Source organism: Triturus cristatus, chromosome 12, assembly GCF_964204655.1.
Source record: "Triturus cristatus chromosome 12, aTriCri1.1, whole genome shotgun sequence".
NCBI lineage: Eukaryota > Metazoa > Chordata > Amphibia > Caudata > Salamandridae > Triturus > Triturus cristatus.
Window position 1 is genome coordinate 689355236 of NC_140595.1, and position 21734 is coordinate 689376969.

A 21734-nucleotide genomic window follows, 5' to 3' on the forward strand; every position below is an offset into this window, starting at 1 on the left:
CACGCCCCAGCAGGGAGAATGCCTGGGAAGCGTGGGAGATCTATGAGGGCGAAGAAGGTGCCGGCACATTAGAGGGGAATGACGGAAGCCGGCGGGATCCCCAGGAAAAACATGAGGAGGCCCCGAGACAACTCAGGGCCAGAGCTGGATGGGGATTTGGAGGAAATGTTACAGAAAGCGAGGGCTTTGGTGGCCATGAAGGGGAAAGCATGGATGGACAGCCAGATAATGGAAGGGCCATCCAAGAAGAGGTTCCAACCAACACAGGGACCGGCAATAGTGCCCCCACATGGCCAGGCAAGAAAAGGCTTGCAGCCACCAATGTGGTCCCATCTAAGCCAGTCAAGAAGGGGGTGCAGAAGGCATCACAGCAAAACCCAGCAGCTCTAGCATGGAAGGGGCGAGCCCCTAACACAAGGGTTGGAGGCAGGCGCAGGGCGCCAGGGCGGCGACATCACCACCATAAATGGTGAACGACTAGTATACCGAGAGGAGTAGCAGTGATGAGGCGGCGTTTGTGGCCAACATGGTGGCCCCCCCAAAGCACGCGGCAAACTACGAACTGGTGAGCAGCTAGCGCTGAGTGCAAGGGGCAGGTGGCGCAAAAAAGTGCTGGGGCATGCGGTTACACAGGGGGTGAACCCGGGCTAAAAGCATATTACGGCACACAGCTAGGGGTAATCAACTATGCTGCGGGTAGGCCATGGCCCTTTCAGCCCCCCGGTCCGGAGAACCAGAGAGGGGGGGCCATTCTGGTTACCAGGGAGAACCATGGGGACCAATACAGCCATACACATCTCCCTGGATGCCCTGGTGGCAATGGCCAGGACAGGGACACTCTTATGGGCGGGGGCACGGGAAAATCAGGAGCAAAGGGAGAAAGCAGGAGGTAACCAGGAAAGCCCATGGGAGAAAGGGGGCAGGGAAGGCAAACGGGTAGAAAGGGCCCCGACCAATTAAACATGCTGACATTCCAAAACAAGAAGGGAGCCAGCCAGCTGGGGCAGGCGAGGGCCAGAACCTGGGAGGGAAGCCGTCAAGCGAATACATACGCCCTTCCCCGAGTGATCCGCCTGCCACCACAAAACTTCTGCGTCTAGCAATCTTTATCCCACTAGCAGTGAAAGAGAGGATATGGTAGAAAGAATACATAGACATATTTCCATTGCTAGAAGTGCGGCAAGCAAGTTTAGACCTCACAGCACTAGATAAAAAGGCTGAGGACAGAAGAGTCATATGCAAGCCCAGGGTGGAGAAGTCAATAGACAACTGGCTAAAGCATTGAGGACACTGACATGCATATTTATTTAGAAGTTCCCCCAGAGTGCAGCAGCGCTAATATTATATGAACAGAAAGTGCATGAGGCATACCAGGCCTGGCTGCGGTACGATGAAGGTTTCAGGGAGAAAATGCAGACATGGCCAGTAATGGAATGTGATTGCCAAGATATGGAGGGCCTCACGACCCACATGGTGGGGGCCAGGGAAGGCATAGATATGCAGGAGCCCACTTTTCGTCCCTCAGGGTTCAAAGGAAAAATTTGAAGGGCAGGGCCAAGGTTTCAGGAACAAGGCCTAGCCGGGCAGTAAATGGGGGAGCGCAGGGATAACCCGAATGGCAGCTTGTTGGAAATATGACAAGGGCGAATGCAAGTGGGGAAATGCATGCAGGTTCAAACACAGCTGTGGGTCCTGTGGGGGAGCCACCCTGCCGTCCAATGCAGAAAGGTGCAAGTGGCAGGTGCCAACAGAGAGAAGGGCAACCTAAAGAAGTAACGACCAAGGTGAGGCAACCAAAGAGGGGGTGGTAAGTGCCGATCAAGGGGCAATCGTTGCCTACCCCCATAAACACAAGGAGACTGATAACACTATTAAATACCTACCCAAAAAAAGGCAGATAAAGAGCAATTGGTGGACGGGTTCACGGCGGGTTTTCCCATCCCATACAAAGGACCGGTGGTCTCACTGTACAGCCGCAACTTAAAGTCAGTTCAAGACAACCCTGAGGCAGCTAGACAGAAGATGGACAAGGAGGTCCAGCTGGGCAGAGTGTCAGGCCCATTCCTGCCCCCCCCCCACTACCAAACATGATAGTCTCACCGTTAGGAGTGGTACCTAAGAATGAAGCAGGAAAATTCAGTCTAATACACCACCTGTCACACCTGCATGGGGACTCAGTCAATGATTGCTTGGAACAGGGTAGCTGCTCGGTAGCATACGCCTCCCTGGACGATTCGATAGACCGAATCAGACAAGCAGGGGGGAGGGGCACTATTGGCAAAAACAGATAGTCAGAGTCAGCATTTCGGTTGCTGCCAGTGTATCCAAGCAGCCACAACCTTCTTGGTTTCCAGCTAGACGGGGAGTATTACTATGACAAATGTCTACCCATGGGATGTTCCATATCCTGCGCTTATTTTGAATCCTTTAGCATTTTTCTGGAATAGAAACTGGGTGCACGCCATCCTGCTGTGAGACGGGTTCACTACTTAGATGATTTCCTATTCACCTGTAAAGCTGGAACTGGGGAGTGTGCGGACCTCCTCTGCCTATTCATGGACTTGGAAAAGGAATTGGGAGTCCCCCTAGCACAGGAGAAAACAGAGGGCCCCACCACCAGATTGTCCTTTCTGGGGATAGAACTAGACTCGTGGCAGGGAAATGCAGACTACCCCAGGGGAAGGTCGCTGAGCTACGGCAAATCATACAACAGCTACGGCGACAGAAAAAAGTGACACTAGGCGAAATATAGCAACTTACAGGCAAACTGAACTTCGCGATCAGGGTCGTACCGGTAGTGCGCCCCTTTGCTAGGTGTCTGGCCTGGTTGACTAAGGGCTTGTAAATGAAACACCTCAGGGTGCTCTTGACGCAAGGCGTGAAAGAGGACCTGGGAAAATGGGAACAATTCTTGACCAATTTTAACAGCACCCTCATATGGCAGGAACCATGGGTCTGGGCTGCACAATTGGGGAGCTGATATCGTATGTGTTGGGCAACCTTTGCCACCATAACAGGAAGCAAAGGGATACAAATGGTAGGGCTAGATGAGGTGACCACATTTATAGAGTGGGTGTTTGAGATGGGAAAAACCAAATCCTGCGCTCAGGCACACCTGAACGGAGTGGCCTACTACTGCAAACTAGCAACAGGGAAGGACCCCACGTGTTCCTTTTGCTGTAGAATGGCCATGAAGGGTTGGGGTGACTGCAGTCCACAACAAGGGTCCGCAGGAGGCCCTTTAAAAAGTTGATGCGCACTTTGGAGGAGGTGTGCAATGGGGATCAAGAGCTGAGGTTATTCAAGGCGTCCTTTGCGCTCGCATTTTTCGGGGCTTGCAGTGTCAGTGAAATAGTGGCCCAGACCAGGCAGACCCCTGGGACTGCTTGCTTGCACAAATCAGACGTTGTGCTGGAAACAGGGCACATGGTGATCCACCTGCGTCGATCAAAAACAGACCAGGTGGGCAAAGGAGACTACACTAGGATCGAATGTATCAGAGACAAATCCTGCTGCCCGGTGTGCCTGTTACAGGAATATTTGCTGAAGGATGGGCCGGCGCAGGGGCCCCTGTTTGCACATGGGGAAGGGCCATGCCTCAGCCGTTTCCAATTCATAGCGGTAATGCGAAAAGCCCTATTAAAGGTAGGTTTCTCACCAAGGGAATTCGGGTCCCATTCCTTCTGCATAGGGGCAGCAACCACGGCAGCGGGGCTGAGTTTGGGACAGAGCAAATCAAAGCAGTAGGGCAATGGGAATCTAGCACGTTCAAACATTACATATGCCTTTCGGATCACTAAGCTTGGCTTTCTACACCCCCCCACAGGTCCGCCAGAAGACCGCAAGAAAGTATGGATTGCGGGGCACTCCTACATAACCCGGGCACAACAATGGGCAGTGGCTCATCGCGAGTTCAAGGGGATCTGGCTCTGAAACACCGAGGCGACCTGGATGGGTCAATCCGGGATGAAATGGGACCATCTACTCCCCTCAGTACAAAGGGCGCTGCAGCGAGACGACGGTCCGGATGCAGTAGTGGTCCACCTCGGGGGATATGACCTAGCCTCAATAGGGAGGAGATGCCTCCTGGAGAAAATGATGTTGGATCTGGCAGCAATTGCCAGGTTAATCTGCCCAGCAGAGGTAATTTGGTCAGAAATAATAGTGTGCAGGGCATGGAGGGGGGCCAGAAACCTGGAGCAGTCGAAAAATCCAGACGCAAACTGAACATCACTATGGCACAAATATGCAGGGCCAATGGCCGGGGCTTTGGGAGACATGGGTTAATTAACTTGGGGTCCCCAGGATACCACCTGGAAGACGGAGTACACCTGACAGGAGTGTCGATGGACATGTTCATACATAACGTGGTGGGAGTCCTAGAACAGCTTGGTTTCTCGTGAACAGGGCAATGAGGAAAAAAGGGAGCCGGGGGAGCTGCCTCCGATCGGGAAAACCTTAGGTAACATGGTGGTAGAAACCCATGTAAAATACCCAATAGGAAACAGTTACAGAAGGTAGATGAGCTGCTCACCCAGTGTCCTTGGGTTGCCTCATGGCAGGGGCACTGAGTGGGTGAATGACAGTACACAGGCAGAGTAGATGAGATGCTTGCACAGGGTCCTTGGGATGCCACACGGCAGGGGCACTGAGGAGCAGGCGAGTGGCCAGCAAGGGTCCAGAACAAGCTGAACAGCACTTGCAGCCAGGGCAGGTCCTAACGGATGCCCACAAATTCGGTAGCAAGGGAAGCCTGGAACTGCATACACAGAGACCTAGCTTAAAGGTGCACCTCGAATAAGGACAGTGCTGTCAAAGGGAACAACAACAAATGTTAGAGGACAATGCACGTTGTAAGATTAACATGATGTTTCTGAATGACCAACCAAAAGTTGTGAAATGTACGAATCATGTTATCATGTTTAATAAAACTGCGTCCTTCTATACACCATATCATGTCGTCAGTAGAATGATTATTGGGGAAAGGGATGCAGGACTGGAAAACAGGGCTCAAAGGAGGACGGGGGGACACTCCTCCATTGGGAGGGGTTTTTCTATGCACTGGTCCTTCCTCTCACCATAAGAAACTTTGTCTTTTCATTCATCAGCTTCAGTTTTCATTGACAACATACCTGCATGTATCTTCAGATGTAGGCCATGCATCTGCTCTCGGGGCTAGGTTCACGCTTTATAAATACTCAGCTTTTTACCCGACTTTGCCCAAGGTGATATTTTGCATTGCCTGACTCATCCCGTGTAGTCTGGAGTGGGACATATGGGTGCAGGGAATTGTTTTCTCTCTGTCTCTCATCTCCTTTTTCCAGAACTCTTGTCGCTGAAGTTCAGTATATGGCTCGTCTGAAACCAGGAGACAGTAAGCCGAGGCTGCTGGTGCTGCGCTTCCTTTCTTAGTGGAAAGGGGCACCCATTTTGCTAGCGTCCTTGTTGCAAAGCTTATCCTGCTTTGTGCTTTACAAACCTTGTTAAGTTTAAAAACTATGCAAAGTTGTGAAGTGCTTAGTGACATAACTTGGCAACATCACTAGTTCAATTGACCTAAGAAATTCAAATTATTATTTAGCATGACAGATGTCAGCTCAAACTACCACTTACCCAGTTTTCAAACCATTTGGTTCACTTGCCTCCTTTCCTTGCCACAATCCCCTGCCCACCACACTCCATATTGATCACTGTGATCTACCTAACTTCTGTTGATCACAGTACAGATCCCCCCTGAGCCCGATCCTGCTTTGGGCTTCTCCAGTGGAGTGTCCCATGCTTACTACCCAGGCTGCTGCCACCAGACCCACCTTCAAGAGTTCTATTTAAAAATATTGTGATACCACGAGTAATGCCCAAATGCCAGGTCTCCCTGAAGCATCCAAGCTCGGTCACAGAAAACCTAAAGTGTAACCATGTACATTTGCACAATGCTTGTCTATCTTTGTTGGCCTTTGTCCCATAGAACAGCGTGCATGGTCCACGCCTCAGTCTCATGCCTTTTGGTCTGTTATTCACCACATCAGATTATTGCCTTATGTAAGGAAATTATTATTTCATACAATAGTTTTTTTCAAAATACTATGCCTCTGTAATAAATAAATAAATAGATTCCCACCCCACCCAAAATGTCTCAATGATTGCAACATATCCTTCATTTGTAAATTTTGTTCTAAAAAAAGGAAATCATTTAATTACAATAAAAATGAAAAACACACAGCCATTTTTATCGAATGTAAGACCTCTATTGTAGCACATTTATTCAAAGGCTATTTGACAACAAATGTATATTATCTGCACTATTTAGGGGTGGGTGCAACTCATGGAGCTTCACCCTGTGTAATTCGGAAAATTTACCTAACAGATGCAAAATATGCACCTCGCACAGTAGCGCCAGCAGTGCTGAAAAATCTGCGCGAATGGCACCATGCACTGCGAAAGAGTGCAAGGCCATTCAAGTCGATTTAGCTGCCGGTCAAGTAGAAAAATTACTTGAGCGGCAGGAAATCTACTCAAGAAGCAGCCCTCTGACCGCTCTTGATGACTCATGACGGCCCATGACTGTCTGCGTTAGAAAATTACACTGGGCGACACCAAATCTCAATCAATTGGAGGAATTTTGCAGGAACTTTGCATTACAATAGCAACGCAGAGTTGCCAAATTCCACCAATTACGCAGGCAGAATCAAACATTCCACCCACCCTTAGCACTATTAGAGCTCTACATGATTACAGTCAAGAGGAGTATGCATGCTTAAAGAAAAAGCGTTTTCAGAGGTCCAGCAGCTAAATGTTTTCCTGAAAGCTATTCTGAGAAAGACACATTGAAAATCTTACGGCTTGACTATGTGAAACCATGGAAGCAAGGGGCCACATAGCCTTATATTTAACACTTAGAAAGCAGATGGATTTTAAAAATCCACACAGTAGCTTCAGGTCTAAATGAGGCTGTTGACCTTCAGGAGCTTTTATGTTGCTGGCCACAAAATGTATTGCAAAATACCTAATTTATTATAGGTAATTTACAAAATCGTTCCAAAAAAATTAAATAACATTTAAATGTTCCATATTTGTGATTAGGAATCTAACGTAGTTTATTTTTAAGCTTAATATTTTTTTATATTGATGTGTTTGATTTATTTGATGACATGATGCATTTTGGTTTGGTGTTGTGAGCAAAGTCACCCTTCTGTCCTCTTTCAATTTCATCACTCCCTAAAAATTCACATAAAGGGTAGTAAACATGGGAACAAGATGTGATTGAATGGACCACCTTTGGTGAACAATCATCTTTTAAATACATACTCTGATTTAAGACTCAATTGATGTATTCATTTGAAGCTGAGTCTGCCATAGCCCCAATGCAACAGAGAAACAGAATAGCTTCCTTCTGTAGCTGTGCCTTCTCTGCTGTAATTCCCTCCTTTCGACTTCCTGCAGCAGAGAAATTGGAAGTATGCCATGCTATTCTTTCAATGTAGGCAGCTGCTGAGTGACATGCTTGCACCCCGAGCACCGGCAGGATTTCTTTTTTTTTTTAGGCTAGAGAAAATTGCGTGGGACAGAACGTTGCTACTTTGTACACCCTTAGGGTCTTTTAACTGGGATAATGTGCTTACAAAAGAGTGCAACATTTGTTTCTACGTTTGCTTTACAATCATCCTCGCCACATACTCCAGGCACTTGAACCACCCTAGCTCTAAAAAGCATTAGAACATTTTGCACATTGTTCTCCATAACTTTACACTCCTGCCATCTTTCTACAGCCCAGTCTGCACTTTACAGCCCAGTGGGGCAAACATCTTTTAAACCAATGTGACCTGGGCTGGCTCGGCTCATTATTTCCAATTGATTCTTCATCAGCATGCATATAACACTGGGACTCCATAGTTGACAGTGGCCACAGTAATGTTCAAGGGTTTGATCCTCAACCTTAACAAGCTTCCTTTCCAGTGGCAGCTGTTAGGGAATGGGGGTAGCTGGAAAAATATTTTTTTTAAACACTTACCTCTTCCATCGTTGTCCTCATCGTCTCTCCGCTTCTCCCCCTGACTCCGAGTCAGGAAGAAGTAGGAAGCACACAGGCTAAGCCAATCACAACGCTGCAATGTAGAGTTGTGATTAGTCTGAGTGCTGTGGTTCGGCCCAAGATGGCCAGCCAAACTGTCACGCGGACTTAAGTGCATGATTCATGCACTTAAGTCCGCATGACGGTTGGAAGAGTGGTTCACTCCTCCTCCCTGTGCCACCAGCCCTGCCCCGCCCTGACCCAGTCCCACAGCAGCGGAAAATAAAATTATAATAATGTTGTTAATATTATTTCATTCTCCCTTTTCCACTGTTCAGAGAGCAGTGGGGCAACGCTCTTCCGCCTTACCAAAGGAGCCGGCCCTGTTCATTTCATGAGGCTACTTGGAGTCTACAGAACAGTCCAACCTAAGTCCAGAAAAGCTAAACGTATGCCAGATTTTAAGGATACCCACACACAATGTACTTTTATTTCATGAATCTCAATGGATTTCATCCACAAACATAGTGTCTAGGTTCAAAATCTTGCATAGATCCAGCTCTTGTTTACCAATGTTGGACACCCTGCTTTTAGAGGAATTGCTATGCACACTGTTCCTCATGGTTTGGCGTTCATAATAGACTAGCTGTTGATCATCCAAACTACAGGAATGCATATACTCTTACACTCCACAGATGAATGGGTCAGGCAAACTACGGACGACTTTGTCGACTTTATAGTGGACATCCTCTGTATATCTTGCCAGTATTAACAAGTATTGGCAAGGCCAATAGATATGACCTTGGCAAGCATGCAATTTAAAAAGTATTTTTTTTGTAAGCATATACAATATACAAAAACACTTTATGAAAAATATTAAAACATATTGAAAAAGAGTGCCCCAGCTGCCCAGGCACACCAACCAGGGCCAGCCCTGGCCCTGAAGATCCCTGCTGTTCAGGGAAAATACTGTCACTCATGTCTCAAGACAGCCAATGGATAAAGTAGGCTGACCCACTGCAGCATGCTGTATGCAGTAATGGGCAGAAGGAAAATGTGAATGCCACTTGAGCAGACCAATGGATGTAAATAGTTTGCGGTATGAAGCTGTATATTAAATGAATTCACATATAATCTTCATAGAACAGTACTGGTACTTTCAAGCATGCAGGGATACTTAGAATAGTGATGGAAGCCCTATTATCTGAAGAAATATGATTATTATTGAAGAAATTGTACTATTGGCTTTGAATTACTATATCTTGAAGTCCTAGTTTAAACACACAAAATGGCTAGGAAAAAATAATATAGCATGGAATGAAAAAACAATCGCAAAGTAAGTTGTTAGTCCTCTTGCCCTGGCACTAAAATGCACTTCCTTTTAGGAGATGTCCACATGTGATTAGGCAAAATGCTCACAGTGCAAGAACAGGACTGACAGAAGTAGGCTGGGCCATTGCCCCAAGCTGTATTCCTTGGTGGGCTTAGGCAAGATGTGCATGGCAGGCAGATAGACCAATGGATGAAGAGGGTTGCCCCAGAACCCCCTTTTTATGTATGCACGTGTGCATCTTTTAATTATGTTTTTTTCTAACATGAGGCTGACTACACATGGGGTGGATGGTGACCTTATGCAGATCTCATGATACACCTTGATGTGCATTGTGCAAGGTGTGCCTGGTGCCAAATCTATGCCCAGCTTAAAAGGACAGCTACAGGTCAATCTTTTTGGTGGCTCTGTCCTTGAGTTAGAATTACTGAAAGGAACAAGAACCGGTCAGCGGTCTGAGGGAGGGTGCATAATGTCCCTAGCTCGACCCTAGTGTGTCTGCCGCAGCTGTTCAGGGGACTTCACCCACTTAGTATAGAGGACTCTCTGTGGCATGGGGTGGATAGAAGACATCAGTTGCTATTACCGACAGCGTACATGCAAATAACGTGACCAATGTATCATGTGGGCAGTCAATAGGATAATGGAGGGTACCTGTGGAACGTGTTTAAAAACACGAGACGCAGACCATCTCCTTCAGAAGGAGGCAAGGCGTGAGCACGCAATCCTAGTACATATCAATTACATGGAACAGAAGGCTAGTTAGACAGTTCTGCACATCCATCCAGCTATCTGTCTTTCTTCCTTTCCTTTCCACCATCCTAATTCCCTGACAGCCTTATTCTCTCCTCTCGTCTCCTTTCATTTGCCCGACCTCTTCCCTCCTCACATTTCTTTTTCTTTCTTTCTTTGTTTTCTTTCTTTCTTTCTTTCTTTCTTTCTTTCTTTTTTCTTTCTTTCTTTCTTTCTTTCTTTCTTTCTTTCTTTCTTTCTTTCTTTCTTGCTTTCTTTCTTTCTTCTGTCATTGCTTCCTTCCTTCCCACCTACGTTCCTTCCAACATTGCTACTTTGTTTCCTTATGTTCTTTCTTTCCTTCTATCGTTCCTTCCTTCGCTCGCTGTTTCCTTCATTCGTTCTTTCCTTACTTTCTGTACTTTTCCTTTCTCTTCCTTTCTTTTGTTTCTCCCTTTCTGCCTGCTTTCCTACATTACTTCTGCCTTCTCCGTGGCTTCCTTTTTTCTTGCTGCCTACTAAAGCTCTAGGGTATTTTTACATCTTCATGTTCTTTTACTCGCTCTATCCATTTAATCCTTTTCAAAATATTGATTTCTCTGTTTCCTCACCACTCTCTTGCTGCAGCTTCACCATGATGCGCTATCGGATTTCATTAACTTTTGTTTGCCTTTGATCCCCTAGTGTCTTGTCTGGGATTACGACTCCAGAGGAAAGCACGACTTCATTGGAGAATTTTATGCAACATTCGAGGAAATGCAGAAGGCCATCGGTGAAAATAAGGTGCTTTGATTTCTAAAGGTCATAAAATGTGCTGTAACCTTCTACAATTTGAAAATCCTTCTGGAAAGTCTTTGTGAAAATGCTAAACTATGACATTTTGGTCACAAAACAAGTCAGACATCTCCTAAATATATTTTGCGGAGGATGTTATATAAATAATGGTTGTACAGTTAGGCTGCAAGAAAGGCTAGTTCAATTTTGAGTTCTTTGTATTGCATTATTTTCTGGTATGTGTATATTTTTAGGTGCCTGTTTCTAATGTCGAGAACAAGATACAATGGGGGACCCTACTCACGAGGAACCAGGGTAATCAATGTGGCAATAAAAGTGGCAATTAACTAAAAGCAACTGGACAAGGTAATCAGAGCAGACATAGAACAATCTGGGCAGTATCATTCAACAAGATAAGGGGGGTGCCTATGAGGGGTATACACTGCCCTTACTCTACCATACTTTGATCTACCACATTTGGGAGGAATTTCTCGCCACCACCGTCCTCAACCCACCGTCAACCTCCATTTTTTGGTTTGGACAGAACCAGCCATGAATGACCTTAAAGTCCCGTGGGAGGGGGACAGAGGCGAGCAGCCACATAGGCAAGGACTACACATGGTTCCCTCGAGTTTCAACTCTCCACCTGCAGTGCAGGTCTTACGTGCCTCTTGTGAGCAGGTCAACTAGAAATGATTACCTGTAGGAGTATTCCAGTAGTTTTTAAAAACATATCTGTACATTCACCCATATTTCTAGAAGTATGCTGGATTGCCCATTTTTTTTATTTTATGTGGCAGTAGCAGAATGTTCTCACTCCTTCATCGTTATGGTATTGCCTGCATGGTAGCGGGGAATCAGATCGCAACCCCTCTTTTTCCCATGCTCTCCTCACGACCAGACACACATCCCTCTAAAGTCCATAGCCCCTACACCCTCCCTCACCCAAAGTATATGTTCACTCATACCCATGCTCTCTGGCAACCACTAGCAATAAACACCACCTTACCGTATTTCACCCACGTCCGTATTTCTTCGCAATATTCCTCATCATCTTCTTGCACCTCCTGTCTTGCGTCCAAAGGCAGTGTTTCTAACCCACCTACCTGAACATTAATCTCAATTACAGCTCCTCCCACAGTCCAGGCCCAACCACCTCCTCCGTTGAGGAGCTGCAGGGACTCTAGCCCATCTTCTCCCCCCCCCAGAGCGTACTTTGCTTATGCCATTTTAACCTCTCCACACACAAGGGATTAATGATAGGTTGTCACTACATCGACCTTCCCTCACAGCTTTTCCCTGCCTGTACTTTAGTAAAAAAAACTAGGACCAGATGGAATATCAATTACCCTGGAGAAATTGGAGCAATTTCAGTAATACTGTGTTACTCTTTGAGGTGGAATTACCGATAATAGGGTGATTACTCCAGATTGCGTACTTAAGAAAAAATTGGGGGGTAAAATCCTGCCACAAGACCACATTTAGCAAGCGTGAGCAGCTGCTCGCTCTCACTATTCATGTCCTAATGCATTTAGCGATATTTCTTAGGACAAAATGCATCCTCAACCCCATTTTGGTGGCTTTTTTACTCTAAGAAGTAGCGCCAAGGGCAAGATTACGCTACTTGCATAATGATGCATAATCTCGGGGATTTCTTAGATAATTCCACGTGATTACACTACACTGAATTACATAAGTTATGCCCACCCCTAGTGGAAACCCCGTTTATGCCACAAACTCACCATGCTAACAATTCCTCCTATTTTCCAACATGTATCGCCTTCAATTCCATTTGTTCTCCCCTCTTGAACACCCTTCCATCTTTTGTTTCTTCACATAACACAGTTTCAGTTTGCATCTACTTACTATACAACCTGGGAGGATTCAAACAATCAAGACACTTGCCCCTTGACCCACCAGGGGCTCTCTCCTTGTATTATCTTTATCTTCATGTTTTTTCCTTTGCATTTGTTTGGAGAAATTGCTCCAGTTCTTTGAGGAGTGAATCCCACTTAGTCACTTGCTTTTAAGATTCTCAAAGTCCTCTCCTCATGTGCCCTTGCCTAGTTTCCATCACTGTTTTACAAACCTTACAAGGGGAAAGAGGTGTCCCTTGATTAATGAATTATCTACTCTCCTCATTAACAAAATACTTCAAATGTGTTCCTTCAGCAGTCTCATTCAGTAAACACAACCGATGACTGCTTCATTCCACTACATCTGGCTTTCTGCTCATGCCTATTGCTTATTGTGAGAGCGCCATCCATATTTTCATGTTAATTAGATCTGCCCAGCACTTTTTTTTCTCATTGGCTGAAAGTCATGTCACTTAGAAATAATCCTCATGAAACATCGAATGTGGAATATTAGCATTCTCGTTAAGCTCTCCACTCAACTCCTTCAGCCTTCTTAGTTGTTCTCAGTTTTTCTCTTCCTCCTTCATTCTTACTCTCACACCCGGGCAAAGCTTAGTCACCTACCTATGTATCTGAAGGTCTCATTCAACTGTTTAATAAATCAACTAACTGAATAATTTCCATTGCCTTTTATACCATGGCAGTCATTGTCTCTGATCTTAATCAAGCATATTAGACCACCTGAGATTTTTGCTAAACTGTTGAAACTTAGACAGCCTTGTAATGCCCTCTGATAGTGGCACAATTGGAGACATTTACAGTGTATCCTGTTAAAGATGGTATATGCAATTAGAGGTGGTGCGGTCAGGCTGCAACAAAGTGGATCCGTCATCTTAGGTGACCATCTTCTCCTGATTGTCTGTGTTTCTCTACTGCAGTAGCAGTGATGCAGTCTCCTTATCCCCAAGTGCTGCTTGCTGTGTGGCCTGTTCTTTCCCAAGATTCCTGATGCTGCTTAGTGTAGCTTGAGCTTTCCAGACACTCTACTATGGAGGAAAGTGAAACCCTTCGGAGAGCTAATCACCTCTCTACAAGGTAGTTATTCAACGCTGCCCTGCCTCCAGTAACAGAAAGAATTGTCTGATTATCCAAGGCCGTTCCACACTAGCCATGGATCCCGACCACCTAGAAATTGACGCATACCAAGAATACAATAAGGTATGGTTACCATCCTTGTATATGCCAGCACTGAACAATCAACGCACAATACTCCCCAAAGGAGCAGGTGGTCACATAGACCCCACAGAAAATTAACCAGAACAAACCCGACATTGCTCCTTCTGAAGCAAGTTTACTTTTTGACCTGAATAGATCAGACCAAACTCAAGTTCTTTGGGTAAAGCCTGATAGTAGGCAGCCCCAGGCAACAGATGCATTGATCTGACTGCCACATGGAACCCTAATGGAATCACTCTCCACAACTGGGCACAATTCAGAAGAGCTTGGGATGATCATCAACTAATGTTTGCCAGTGCAATGGATCAACCACTGCAGATCACTAATAACTCTCTGATTCTAACCTGTCTAATGCGTGTTGCCTTGTACACCTGGTATTACATCTTGGAGCTTTGTAAAAGCTCATTGGTGCAGCATAGTCTTGTCCCACCAGACACCTCCAGCATAAACCAAGGGGCACAGAGACATCCAAACAAGGCAGGGGGTGAGGACTTTTATGAACACTTTGGTTTGGAGGCAACTTGACACAATTAGGATCAGAAGGTATGCAATGACATGAAATTCCCTTAAGTAACATAACAATTACCTGTTATTCCCCTCATTACATATTACTTGGGCTTTGCATTGATAGCCAAAAAAGGAAATTTTAACAGATTTACCCTCCTTTTTTATTAAATTTGTTGGAGGTAAAGTAAATTTGTAGCAATTGCATTTTTGAATCAAGATCATATCCCCTTGATATGAGATGGCTTAAGTAAAATAGAATGTACTATATCTTAATTATTAGCAGTTTTTGTTATCTGTAACATCCCTCTAACAAAGAAGAAAGACTGCTTAATTTGCACACTCAAATGGATGATTGACACCACTTCAGTGTGTTTATGTCTAAGGGTCTTGCTGAATGCTATGTAAGCTGACCCTATTTTTTTAATCCAGAAAAATCTGGCTGTTGCTTCTGGTTCTCTGTGTGCTAAAATGTGCCACTATTTTTTAAGCCTAGCTCTGTCTACCAGCTGCTGTTCAGATCTCTCCATGCTGCTCACATCTTACATCTCTGTTTCCTTGACTGTCCGTGTAGGTGCAGTGGGAGTGTATGAACCCCAAGTATAAAGTGAAGAAAAGAAATTACAAGAATTCTGGCGTTGTGATCCTCACAGAGCTGAAGGTGAGAGAGGCTAGCATTTTGTTTCTCATTTTTACACAATGTAACATAAGTGTAGATCTTATGAAGTTTAGCGTGAGAAAGAAGATAGCGATTCAGAATGCAGAGAATGACTGTAGGAGTCAGGACATGGACAGGCAAGGTGAACCTGGCAGTCTGAAATGTTCTCTAAATTTTTCACCAGAGACACTGAGGTTGATTTTCTAGACCTCCTAAAACTAAGGATTTTGTCAATGTCCCAACCTAAACTAGAAAACCAGTTGTACTGCAACCATTCCCCAATCCACTGAGCCCTATTTGAGTGAGATGTGTGTCTCGCAATGATCAATTCCATGAGACATTACAGGGAATATTAATGGAACTCCTAAACTTTCTTTCATTACTGAATAACACATACAAGAGCACTAGAAAATGCACAATAGATTTTTACATGTTAAAGATTTGTTTTAAATCAAAATCCTTGTCTACTGCACACAATATGAATAGTAACCACAATGAAGACAAATAAAAGGGCAGCATCATCGTTAACCAAAAGGGTAAATAAGAGGAACCACTTCAACGTGATTGTATTGTAAATCTATAGCAATCCTAACCTCTTTCTGCCACTTCTAAGCACTAATCTAATTCTAGCACAGCAGAAAATTAAATTTATTTTGAGTTTCAGAGATGGTACACACCTGCATACCTGTTTGTGCAATAGAGTTCTATATTCAATGAAATAGCAAGGCATGCTATTCCCTTCTCATAAGGCCAGCTCCACTGATAAGTCAGTGACCGAAGTCTAAGTGCCTCCCGTCCTGGTAGCCTTCATTTTGGGAACAGAGGTGTGCTTCTTTTTGTCCTGTCCCAGAGTAGCCTGGCGTGAATATTTCCTATTACTCTTTACTCTCTGTGCTCAGTTTTTATAACATAATCTCATTGTTGCTGGAAACACTTAGCAAAAACAATTAACATAAAGTGACCTGAGGCTCTTTCAATTATTACAAGATTATTTTCTTTTGAATAACTACAATAAATGAAATGCATAGTTGTCAACATTTTAGAAACTCTTAGAGATCATTAGCAAGCGAATGAAAAAGAAGCAGTCAGTGTTTAGCCTAAATATTCACGTAAGCTTGATCATCATATTGCAGAAAAATATAAATTAAGTATGTCATATTAATCACACGTGTCCAGCACTGAGATTGCTTGAAAGGCAAATGTAACTCAAGCACAGAAATCCCCAGCATAGAAAAGACACAATATTCATAACAAATCTCTATCTTCAGCAAACAAAGATGTAGGAAGAAAAGTTAGTGGCTTATGTACAAGTCAGGAGGCACACACTGTCCTCCTGATCCAAGCAGGGCTGAAAAAATGCCAGAGCAGCTGCAGCTTTTTGCCCCAGGTTCCACTCTTTTCAGGGCACTATGCAGCCACTGTTCAATCTATTTACATATCAGAAAACAAGGTTTAGACCATTTTTGTGATATATTCTCAATATGGCAGGCAACCTCAGCTGCTGTTAGATGTCAAAATAAAACAAGACAAGGGGCCTCCCATCAGGTTTGTGACCTATGCCCCACAAAACCTTCTGACAATCCTGCATTCAAGTGATTTGCTGGATGTGCCCAATAGCAGTGCTCAGCAGAGATATTAATATTCATCCTACACATAACATGTCACACACTCAATTGTCTTTTTTATACTTTAGTGATGGTAGTTATTATTTCACCCTGAACTGGTACTTATTATTTTGATGCCAGAAAGACGGATGTCTGAATGAGTATGGCCTGTCAAGATTCATACCTTCCTGATGCACGCAATGTTTTTAAAACTCATGAAAATGACTTAAAATTAGGCTTTATTAGTGAAATGTGATTTGCCGGTATCTCGCATCATATTGTTTCACGTGGGAGCTCACCGTGCATAAGAAAGTGTCGGAAATTACAGGGAGGAGAAAGTTTTCAGTAGAAAATGTAACTTGGAGAGACATTTTCTTTGCAAACCAGTCTCATGCTAGTATCTTCCATAGCGTTTTGAAGCCAGATGGGGATTTGGGTAAGAAAACACAAAAGTGAAATGGCATATTATGTAATTTTGAGAAGTTTCACAAATTTAAGTGATGCAAAATACAGGAATGTAATTAATTTTGCCATTGTAAATATCATTTTAACCAGGCCTACTCTCTATTCTAAATAATTTAAAAAATTGAAAGTAAGTGACATCTTCATTCTTATCTCCTATCATGTCATGATTGTTGGTCTGGGTTAATGAAACCAACCCCCCCAAACCATTTGACTCCTGCCAACATCACAGTATTATCCCCTTGCCCCTGTAGCTCTCAGCAGCTTCCTATTTACTGCCTTAGCGACTGATGGAAAGGAGGAGAGTCGAAAATACAGAGAGCGAATAGGGCTTATAGAGTCCTCCATACTTATTCTCCCCGCCACGCATTCATGACGCCTGAGACCACTGGCAGCAAGGACTATGCTTGGGGAGCCAGAGAGTGAGCAAGGGGTAGCAGCAGCTCCTATAATTGATATCCATGAATGATATGTCTCTGATGGTTGCTTTGAACTGTGAAAATTGTCAGGATTCAGGTAAGGTAAGAAGTCTTATTTCAAGGAGGGCGACATAAGTCGAAGTTCCATGCAGAAGAAGTGGAGGGCACATAAATTGGAAGATAATTCCTAAATGCCTAAAACAGACAAAGGGCAGTAAGAGCAAAAGTAGAGCTGCACACTTCTAAGGGCTTATTGTGTAACATAAGGCTAGTACATAGGTAGATTAGATTGGCGGGAGGGGCATAAAAATCCTAATTTGTACTTACTTTCCTTGCGGGAAACTATCGGAAGGTCCAGGGGTTCCCAAGCCAGGCAACGAAGTGTTCTTTACCATACATTTAAATATCTCTGCTTACTTCTCAGACATAAAAAAACTTCAAGTATTCTCAAGGTTATTGTGTGGAATGCTGCAAGTTCTCCCTGTAACCCCAACATCTCAGGTAACATGGAGAGGAAACTTGCTCACATCACATTTAATGCTGTGTTTCCTTTGGATTTAGATTCACAGAGTTTACTCCTTCCTCGATTACATCATGGGTGGATGCCAGATCAACTTCACCGTAAGTCAGTCTATATATAAAACTAACCCTAACTCTAACCTAAACACTAACCCTCACTCCTTTGTTTCTTCACTTAGATGGCCAGACCTTGACGACTACAGCTATTATGAGTACAAAACTAGAGAATGGTTGAATGAATGAGGGAATAGAACCTGTACATGTGGCAGAAAATAACAGAAATGTGCATGCAAAGGAATTTGTTTTTCTCAAATTGGAGGCAGAGGCATCTCACCAGTCCTGTTCGACAGTTACTAAAGCGCTTTATAAGGTTCAGACATTGTGGCACTAATATATTTTGTCTCTCTTCATCTAGGTTTAGTTTATGGAAATTGGGGAATAAAACTTTCATATCACAGTTTAATATTAAGAGGCAGTTTCATTAATATTGCCTCTTTAGTTGCCATGTCTTTCTTTTAATCCCACCTCACTTTTTTTTGCAGAGTTTTATATAGCGCAAACTTGACCCAAATCCAATCAGGTATCAGTGCGCTTTACATAGCACCAGTTACGTTACATGAGGACACACATTAAGTTTTTAGTCACGGGGAGATTAAATGATTTGCCCAGGATTACAGGATGTTTAGCGTCATTACCGAGACTCGAACCCAGTTTCCCCAGGTCCGAGGTTGAACGCCCTAACCGTTAGGCCAACTCCTGCCTCTCTATATACGTTTCCCCCTCTATTTTCTCATGATAGATAGATAGATATATAGAGAGATATATAGACAGATATATAGATGGATAGATAGATAGATTGTTTTATGTAAGGAGAGCCCAGAGGTGAAGGGTAGCCCATTGTCTCCCTCAACGTGATTGCTAGCATATTATACTTTGAACTTTCACATATATATATATATTTTTTCATGGCATATGTATTCTTGCGTATTTCTTTTATCAAATGGTATTTATCTAAAAGCAGGATTCTAGGGGTTAAATTTGTGCAGCATGGTAAAATTACGTTGAAGGGGAGTCCTGACTATTGGGAGACCTGCTCCCATGTGAAAAGTAACTTTAAATGCAATCTGTGAGGCAGTGAACCGTGTTTTTCACATACAAACAAGACAGATACCGAAGTCAGTGGAGTACAAATTGTCACAATTCTTCAAAATTGGTTGTATACTGTTTATTATTGTTCAAATCTTTGTTTGGAATGAACTAAAGCCAATGCATGTTTCGGAACTTATTAATTACACTGTTGCTTCCTCAGGGCTTGCTAAACTGAATTATAGAATTAGTATGGTTACTAGGTGTGATGCTTCTGAAAAATGATGCTGTATGGTCAAGGGTGATTTCCTAAAATGAAAAAAAGGAATCACTTGTATGATATATAGCATGTTGCAGGAGGCAGTATTGTTGAAGATGTACAGGGATTAAAAATGCCTCAGGACCATTTGAGACGTTTTCAATCTGAAGATAGCATGATAACCAGAGGGAACAGGCTTTGGTATCTTTCTTGTTTGTATGCAAATTTTGTGGAGTTTGGAAGGAGCTCTACAACAGCTGAGATTAAGTGACTGTTCACACAAAGGTCACCTTCCAATCTTTTTTCTTCATTTGGTGTTTTTGTAAAATCAGTGTTGCTATACTATGAAAATAAACTGGGAAGTGATCTTAGCACTGTAGTAATGCATGCATGCAATACATCCCTTGGTGGTTAGCTATGGTCCAACGTGCCAGCTTTCATGCAGATCTGTGCAGGAAAATGTGACAGGCTGTTAGGAATGCGTACCTCTGCAGGTATCTCAGGATCCATGCAACATAAGGGAAATTAATAAAAAGCATGGGGGGGTCAAAACATTTTTGATTTACTAATACATTTAGCAGTTTGATGGATGGGCACAAACATTTAACAGAGTCTCTGCATGATTAGACTGTCTTTGTTTTCTTGATTTCATGCAGATCCATGGGGGGAGTGGCAGAATCAAGGGAGGGGGTCAAAAAAGTGTTGATGTGCTAATAATAAATGTGGCACCCTTACATGACTCTTCACTCAATTTGGCAGACATTTAGCATGCTTAGATTTCTGTTGGTTATGTCTAGTTTTGACCAGGTCTGTCAGGGCAAAGATCAATGGGGGAAATATTAGTTTCATTCGCTAATGACTTTGGTGCTGTTTGATGAATCTGCATGACATTTGACAGCTAAAGAATAATGCCCATGCAACGTCCGGCAGGCCCTAAGACCAGCCCCTTCTGATCCTAGCCAAAGTGGGTTGGGCACAGAACCTGGCTGAAGACCTTATGCTGTGCAGAATGGGTATATGGAAAGTGAACAAAGTACATCATAAAACTAACATTAAATTCACTGAAAAACACAGTTAAAGGTCAGTTATGGTTCAGAGCACACAAAATCCAAAAAGTCCTGAAATTTGCAAGTTACGGTGTGCATTGCACAATGCACACGATTACTCATACCCCTGCCATGCTCAGTAAAATCCTTAGCTGATTGTTTTTTTAAACAAGCATTTACAATGCAATGGTTTCGGCATTGTATAAGTTAGAGCTATTGGCATTGCTCCACGCCTCACCTCGTACTCAGTTGTTTCTCTTAGTCTGGTAGTCTGTTCCTTTCCTTCGCTCCTCGTCAGCAGTGAAACTGCATTAACACAGGTGAACTTTGTGCAGCTCTGTGCAGCGTTCCAGTTCACTTCTTAGCAATTATCCACAGGGTCAGTGCATTCCCTGAGAGCGCTCAAGAGCCTATGCAGCTTCAGGCCCATGAAAGGCAAGCGGAGAAGTAATGAAATGCTGGCCTCTGCCACTTGGTGGGGTGGCCAAATCGCCCCATGTTGACACAGCAGCATGCTTTCAGTGCTGGGCTTGCATTTAGCTTCCTGATGCACTCTGGGAGTTGTAGTCTTTGGATTAGCATGCACTATTTATTATAAAATTAAGTATCAGCAGATCAATGAAAAGCAAAATGGAAAGTTTTAAAACGTTCAATAAAAGTGATGGCATTTGAAACTGAAAACTAAAAATTAAGTCCGTATTCTCTTTATCTGTGGGAGTAGAACAAGTGCAGCAAGCGGATTTCAAATAGGGACGACTGGAGGCCTCAACCGAAGCAGCAGTGCTGTGCGTTGACGAAAAGAGAGCATGCCTTATGGGGAAAAAAGACAACGGGAGATACTAGTGGCCAGTATGCTGCTTAGTGTTCTAGAAATAAAACTAGATTTGGAAAAGATTAAACGTTCGCATTAAAATAATAATTTTGATTCTCACGTTTATTTGTGAAATAAATAAAATATTTCTTAATTTGTGTATGTTCGATGTATACTTGTTTCCGTATTTTGAGGTTCAAATTGTTTACGCGCGTGTCTCCGGCTTCCAGTAGTAATTAAGTGGGAGGCCACAGAAATCTACAAGTTAAGAATCGTTGACCTGTAGAATTAACATGCGGCTCCTGGCACACTGGTCACGTCTCTTCTTGTGTGGAGCTGAAATTCACCAAGCAACGGCAGACAATCCCTGTACACGCCGCAGACCGAGGGTAACCGCACGTAATTCCCGGTATGAGGCCAGTCTGGGGAC

At 43.8% G+C, this 21734-nt stretch overlaps 1 protein-coding gene across 1 annotated transcript in view; it reads left to right on the forward strand.

The window, feature by feature from the left end:
• LOC146780101 (copine-7-like) overlaps positions 1 to 21734 on the forward strand; it is a 657204-nt gene that overhangs the window by 556304 nt on the left and 79166 nt on the right. The window contains exons 8-10 of the mRNA XM_085636916.1: positions 10755 to 10853; positions 15015 to 15101; positions 18145 to 18204. Coding sequence (XP_085493042.1) covers positions 10755 to 10853; positions 15015 to 15101; positions 18145 to 18204 — 246 coding nt within the window. The remainder of the gene's footprint in view (positions 1 to 10754; positions 10854 to 15014; positions 15102 to 18144; positions 18205 to 21734) is intronic.